General features: G+C 35.2%; 1 protein-coding gene and 1 pseudogene across 2 annotated transcripts; one reads left to right on the forward strand and one right to left on the reverse strand.

The window, feature by feature from the left end:
* Positions 1-1,061: 1,061 nt before the first annotated feature.
* On the forward strand, positions 1,062-3,854 carry LOC143534758 (uncharacterized). Its single transcript, XM_077029174.1, has 4 exons — positions 1,062-1,331; positions 2,347-2,486; positions 2,561-2,746; positions 3,368-3,854. Exons 1-4 carry the CDS (start codon positions 1,268-1,270, stop codon positions 3,731-3,733), a joined length of 756 nt encoding a protein of 251 aa, XP_076885289.1. The 5' UTR covers positions 1,062-1,267; the 3' UTR covers positions 3,734-3,854.
* A 1,835-nt stretch (positions 3,855-5,689) lies between these two features.
* Positions 5,690-7,313, reverse strand: LOC143534759 (myosin-1 pseudogene; annotated as a pseudogene). Its single transcript, XR_013135601.1, has 3 exons — positions 7,203-7,313; positions 7,059-7,126; positions 5,690-6,563 (listed from the first exon to the last, which is right to left on the reverse strand). The product of XR_013135601.1 is annotated as a myosin-1 pseudogene (transcript).
* Between the last annotated feature and the right edge of the window lie 6 nt (positions 7,314-7,319).

Here is a 7,319-nt window from a genome sequence, read left to right on the forward strand (position 1 = left end):
ATCTTCTGTTTCACATCACTGCCATCACTCTTTGAGCTTCCTGTTCATGCCGCTTCCACCATGTCCAGTATTTTTGACCAGTCCTAATGAAACTTACATCTTCAAAATTTTGATTTTATTCGTGACACTAAGGAAAAATCTGTCTAGAGAAGCCTCATTGGTAAAAGTCTAGGGGGCAAAAACCAGGCAAGCCTGACGTGCGTAGCCGAAGTCCGTGGAGTATCACCCATGTGCAAGTTTGACGTGTCTAGTCTGATAAGTCATTCTAAAATTTACCAGTTATAACACGATCATCTCCATTCTATTCTTAGAAAAAAAAAACTAAAAAACACTAATATCTATATAAACACATGGAATGTTAAAATAAACAAATCATCACTATATAAATTATAATATATAGTCAAGTGTTATTATATATGAAAAGTTAACTTTGTATAAAACATAGTATAAAATGCTTTGGTGGCCTTATACCCCTGTTTGCTTTACAATGTCAAGTTATAACTAATAACTTAATTTGAGATAGGGTAACATTTTTTTTATTGTTACTTTATGATTTTTTTAGGATTCTGTTTGTATTACTGATTACTGAAGGTATATTAGATAATTGTGACACCGGCGATGAATGATAGTTATTAAATTATTAATATACTGGCATCTGATGAAGAGAGAATATAGAAGATGAAAGGATGCTTATATGTATTATAATGTAATATAAGTATAGATATTATGGTATATATTGCCAACGAAGGTTTCCAATTCCGTTTGAAAATAAATTAAATTTGTTTCACACTAAAGGCAGATTAACGCGTAACCAGTTAGACGAACACTATGTTTACAGTTTACAACCCATGGGGCACATGTTCAAATCTTTGGGTAGCGCTTAGCCCAGTTGATCGTACACGATATTTACCACCAATGTTGACAAAACCGAACTAGCGGCTAGCTCAGTTGATCGGTCGGACACTGTATTTAATTATATACAATCCACCGTACCCGAGTTCAAATCCTTATTTTCTTAAAAAAAAAAGAAAAAAGTTACTATTGATAAAAGTCGACGACTGACTTTAATTAGGTTTGAAGGTCTCGTCGTCATCTTCACTCTGAAAACCCTCGATATTTAAATCCTCTCGTTACTGTTTACAAATATTAAATCATATATATATGTATATATATATATATCTATACAAACACTCCAATTAGCAAACAATTAACCAATCGAATTTGATATCCAACGGTTCGAATTGGATATTCAAACTCTCAATAAACAATGAGCGAACAACAGACGCAGCCTAATGTTAATGTTTCTGAATCCAATCCACAAATCGTTCCAGGTATGATTAATGATTTGATTGTTATAATTAATAAATTATTTAATTAATTAATTATAGATCGAATTAGGTCATAGTGTGCAGTATAGAGTAATTAATAATGTACTTGACAAACAAACAGACAAAAGGATTCAGTAAAGTTTAGCAAAAAACAGAAGTAAAAGAAAATAATAAGTTACTAATAATAGTAGTAATTGACTGCTGATGCAAAAGAAAATTACTAGCTGATTTGAGTGATTAGTTTCGTATGGTGTTTTTTTTAACTTGCGAGTTCGCACGCCAAGTGTTCGATGAAATGCTTCGTTCTTTTTTATGATAAATGTTAGCTAACTTACAGGAACAAAGACAAGTAGGGGTGTAAACAAGCTGATACCGAGCTCGTTTCAAGCTCCTTTTATAAAGTTTATAAGTCGTTTTTTAAGATCGAGCTCGGCTCGTTTACTGTTTATTAAATATTTTTTATACATTTTAATTATTATTATTATTCGTATTATTATTATTATATATTTTGAGAAAAAAATATAACGACTTAGGTTTTAGCTTGAGCTCGTGTGCATTACCTTAAACGAGGCAAGGCTCGAGCTCGGCATTACGGTGTGAAATTATTAGATAGAAGTCTAAAGGAGTTAAGACTTAAAAAAGCACTACTGCACTAGGCTTGTTAAGGCTTGACAGGCCTAAACGATCTTCCAATACAAGGCTCGAGCTCGGACTTGATAACTAAACAAGCTTTGTCTGAAGCTTGGGCTCGACTTGAGATTGATAAGGCTCGTCTTATTTCGAACTTTTTACCGCTACGTCTGACAGAATGGTTTTTTTTTAATATATAATTTCCTCAAATAGTCTAAATTTTAGGCCCAAATTCATTATTAAGTGGTTAACAAAAATTTCAATTCAATTTTCACACAGAAACAGAAATATTTCATAATTTAACGGGTTGCTACAAGTTATCTTTTTTCTCATACCTATGTTTATTCCATTAATTTAAATTTTAATTTGGTTAAATCTTAAATCCCAGAAAAAAATGCTAGAGTTGATGCCGCATGGCAGCAGATGAATAAAGGGATTTTCACAGATAAGCTGAATTCTATTTTAAAAAAGTCTACCGCAAATAATAAAGGAAAATCATCTAAACCTTCTTCAAAACAACCTGCTTCGGTAAGTCTTCTTATACATAATCTTATAATAGAACTATTTTCCGCTCAACATATTTATTTATCCATCTTCATTAGAGTTGGATGACTGTTCTTGGACTCGGTCCAAAGACCACCTCACCTGTCCAACCCGCACCAGTTCCAAAACCAGTAGATAAACAAGACAGTGTGGGTGAAGATGCCTTAAAGGTTGCAGCTGCTGCCCTCTCTGCCGCCAAGGATGCTGCCAATATGGCTGCTCTTGCAGGAAGAGGAAAAGTTGAGGTATATTCATTGCTGTTTTAGTCCTTCCGATAATATTTTGTTAAGAATTTTTTTGTCCCTGTGGTTTGGTCAAATAGCCCTTTTCATCCAAAAATTCCAAGTGGTTTCATTTACGTTTCAATGAAAGCCAGACTGTTAGATTTCTTTGTTAAATAGAAGGGCATTTTAGGGTGTGTTTGGGATTCCTTATTATACCTTCTTATAACTTTTCATTAAGTTAATAAGTTACAACATTGTAACTTATGAAACTTTTTCTCTTACAATATAAGCAATCCCAAACACCTTATTCTGTTTCAAAAAGTTAATAAGTTATGAATTGGTGAAAATAAGCAATCCCAAACACCCCCTTAGTCTTTTTACACATATGGACTATTTGTGTCATTTACTCAGTAATCTAATATTTGTATAAATTACACAATTAATCACCCAAGTATCAGATTATTGAGTAAAATACACAAGTAGTTCTTATGTGTACGATGACTAAAAAGCCCTTCCATTTAACAGACAAATTTAAAACTGGCTTTAATTGAAGCGAAAATGAAACCACGATACGCCAAAACTACAAGGACTAACGCCGTACTTTACTGTATTTATTAACATTTTTGACTTTTGATTTTGCAGGTGAGGGAAGTTAGAGACTTTGCAGGGGAATCCATTGAAGTTAAAAAGTTAGTTGATGCCAACATGGCAGAATCGTTAGAAAAAGAAAAGGCTGGCAACTCTTCTGCAGTTGATGCAATTCTTGAACAGATTAAAGGGAAACCAAAACTAAGTGTTCTTGACAAGACTAAAAAAGATTGGGGCGAGTTTAAGGAAGAAAACCGCTTGGATGAAGAACTTGAAACTTATAAGAAAAGTGGAGATAAATATCTAGATAAAGTTTCGTTCTTGGAGCGTGCAGATTATCGTCAGTTTGAAAGGGAAAGAGATGCGCGTTTGGCTTTGCAAGCTAAGAGGAAATCCGATATGCGAGAAGATGATGAATAAATATCAGGCAAGTGTCACCTCTTTGTATAACTGAATATCATTTATTTTGCATTTGGGACTACAATATGCTTTGTTGTTTCATTACTTGTTTCAACAGAGATTGTAACTGAGCAGATTTTGTTTTTTTGATTAGTTGACTTGGTTTTTATGGTTCACTCATGAACCAATATGAAACTTTCAGTGGCTTTTGTGAAACTTTTTGAATCGGTCATCAGTATGGTTTTACTGTTTAGTTTTTCCAACCCGGCTAATACGGTTTGGTTTACGGTTTAGAAAAAAAGAAGCATTTAATTCACGGAACATGAGATGAAGTTTAAACATAACAAAACCTAAAAACCTGGCACGTTAAGCTACATATTCGGGCTTTATTATAATAATAATAATAATAATAATAATAATAATAATAATAATAATAATAATAATAATAATTATTATTATTATTATTATTATTATTATTATTATTTTGTCACAAATTGAAGAATAAAAGTCTACATCTACTTAACAAGGCCCAAACCAATGATCCCCCATGTAGTATTAGGCCAAGACCTCTCTTTCGAATGTGTTTAATCTCAACACCGTTCACCGGAACAACTTCATGAAGCTTATTCCTCCATGTTTCATCTTCTAAACACTCTTTTGAAGCTTGAAGGTGTTCCCTAAGCTCGGAATCAGTGTAACGAAACACAAGATCATCGTGGATGAGCGTGTGACGAGGTACAGTGCAAAACAAGTGGATTAACTCTTCGGTTAAGTCTCCAACATGTTGTCGAACAATATCTCGGTCTTTCATTGGGTCGAAGATCGCAAGGCCGTGGTAGGAGTTGGAGTAAACCGAATGGAAAAGACCGAAGAGACATATAGAGTCGGGTGCCTTCCATAGCTTTAAAATGCGGTAGACGTGGTATAAATGGTCTGAAAATGTGCCCAGTAGGGGTCGGGAGGTTTTTGTCGATTGACTCGACGTCGTCGCGGAGGAATGGGCGGGATGATTCAATGAGGTCTTGTAGGTTTTTGTTGTTGGTATGAGAATTAGATGAAGTTGGCATGTTTATGTTTGTGATATGAATGGAATAAGATGTGCATGTATTTATAGATATATAAGTGTTACATACGTGTCTTAAGTCTTAACAAATGTATGTTGTTTCGACAAATGTTTTGTCAAGTCACAAAACTCCATTGGATTTTTGTTCTAACATAAAATCTCTTGTCATATGTCACATGCATGAATATGCGAATCTTCTGGCAAAAAAAAAGACTTTTCGGGCCAAAAGCGTTATTCTGAGAGCCTGCAACTAACGACGTTAGCATTTTGTTAGTTGCAGATAGAGGTGCACAAAATACCCAGTTCCATATCCCATCGGGTACCCGACCCGTGGGTACGACCTGGTATAGAATTTCTCCAGGAAGCGTATCCAATACTGGAACCGAAAAATACCCTGTCAAAAACTCTACCCTACCCGAAACCCAGAAAAAAAACCGGTTAACACGGTCAAATACCTGACTAGAGGTGCACAAAATCGGGTCTTCTCAGGAACCGGAACCGGGTATGGTCAACAAAAGTCAAAACCGGGTCCGGGTAGGAACCTGTTCCGGGTATAGTCGGGTATTTGACCGGGTCCGTCGGGTTTTTTCTGCTTTTGGGTAGGTTATGGTCGGGTTTTGACCGGGTATTGGCGGAACCGGTTCCAGGTAGGAATCACCGGGCCGGGTCCGGTTCCAGGTAGGAATCACCGGGTCGGGTCCGGAACCGGTTCTTTTGTGCACCTCTATACCTGACCATACCCAGAACTGGTTCCATCCCGGTTTTTGAAGGACCAGGTTTTGTGCACCTCTAGTCGTGAACCGTTGGGAACAAATAATGATAAAATCTAGGATCATTATCAGCCAATTCATTAGTTGAAACCATCTGCGATTAAAAGATAGTAGTTGGAATTTATAAAAACGAATACACCAATTAAAAAAGCATCTTCAATTCAAATGAAGAATAATTAGTGTTTTTCGTTTGCTCACCAGAAGCGATGCATCGACATATTGATGATCGTCACACGCCCAAATCCACGACAAAATATAAGTATAAACAACAAACCAAAAGATCGACATCCGACCCTTAAAACACTTGCTATACATCGCGTATTAAAATTTAAAAACCACGTAAAACTCAATTAACCCGCGAGCTATTAAGTCTTCCCCACCATTTCTTTTTACCTTTATCACCATCACCTTCTTCATGCCCAAGTTTGTTCAAAATTACCTTCGTCTCCCTCAACCTCGCGGTATAATCTTTCTTCCAACCTTCAAACATTTGTTTTAACCGCCTCAGTTCATGATCCGGGTTCAAATTAGCCTCGACTTGACCCGACTTCACTTCCACCAAAAACTTTGCATCATCACCAAACACTTGACTTCTTTGTTCAAACTCTTCGGCTAACCGACTAATCACACTCAAACCAGCACTCATCGGTCTTACATTTTCATGCCCGTTTCTTCTCCCACCACCATTTGTTGCAGAAGCGTCCCAACTAGGGGCGGTTTCGTCATTTGCTGTGTTGATTGATGCGTCTGAGTTTCTTTCTGAATCATCATATGAAAGACTCTTTTTGGCTATTGAAAGACTGGATTGTAACGAACGCATTTGTTTTTGCCATACTTCTTCCATTGACTTCATTTTAAGCTCGTATTCGGACCAACGGTTTTCGTATTGTTGGAGACGTTGGTGAAGGATATCGTTTTCTTCTTCTTTTTCTCTTAAACCGGCTTCGGCTTTTAGGATTCTTCTTTGTAGTTCAGCAAGATACGATGATTTTACCATCACTTCATCCGACACATTACCCTGTTTGTAAAAAAATACGATTTCTTAAATAATACACTAATATAAGACATGTAAGCTGCATAATACAAAAGGGATGTTATAAAATGTTTAAAGTTGTAATAATCAGATAATTTGGACACTTGGAAAATTCTGATTATTTAAAAAGATAGTGAAAAAATGGCCAAAAATGATTTTTAGATAATTGTAAAATAAAATACAAGTCTCTGAAATTATGTTAAAAGAAATTGTAAATAGGTAATTATGAAAGTCTAGGGATAATCATGCAAAAGTAAAGTCAAGGACTTTTTTATAAATAATCAAATTCCAAAACTCATATCCAAACACCCCTAATAAAATGATTTTAAACAGAATGATGCATAATTACATAATTGTGTATCTTGAAAAGCAGATATTATCAGTCTACTTTAATGATATATACCAGATTAATTAACATAAACTGTTTGTTATTTAGCACCATAATATAGTTGATAAAATAAAAATAATATATGAAATTACCTTTCCAGAACCAAATTGAAGTAAAGCAATGTCCCCTGAGCATCTTCTAACCAGCCAGCCACGTATAACTGAAAAGACGTTTTTAGTAAGATAAAATAAAGACTAAAATGACATTAGTTATTTAAACTTTTCATAACATAATACCAGCTTGTAACGTAATTGTCGCGCCATGAACATCATCAAATCTTTTCTTGCTTATTTTAGCTTTAATATGCTTTTGTATAAGCACAGCTGCCCTGTGTCTATGAAGCAATATTGCAA

This window comes from Bidens hawaiensis, unplaced genomic scaffold, assembly GCF_021521415.1.
Source record: "Bidens hawaiensis isolate Kalapana, Puna unplaced genomic scaffold, B.hawaiensis_p1.1 tig00010302_1, whole genome shotgun sequence".
In the NCBI taxonomy this organism is placed as follows: domain Eukaryota; kingdom Viridiplantae; phylum Streptophyta; class Magnoliopsida; order Asterales; family Asteraceae; genus Bidens; species Bidens hawaiensis.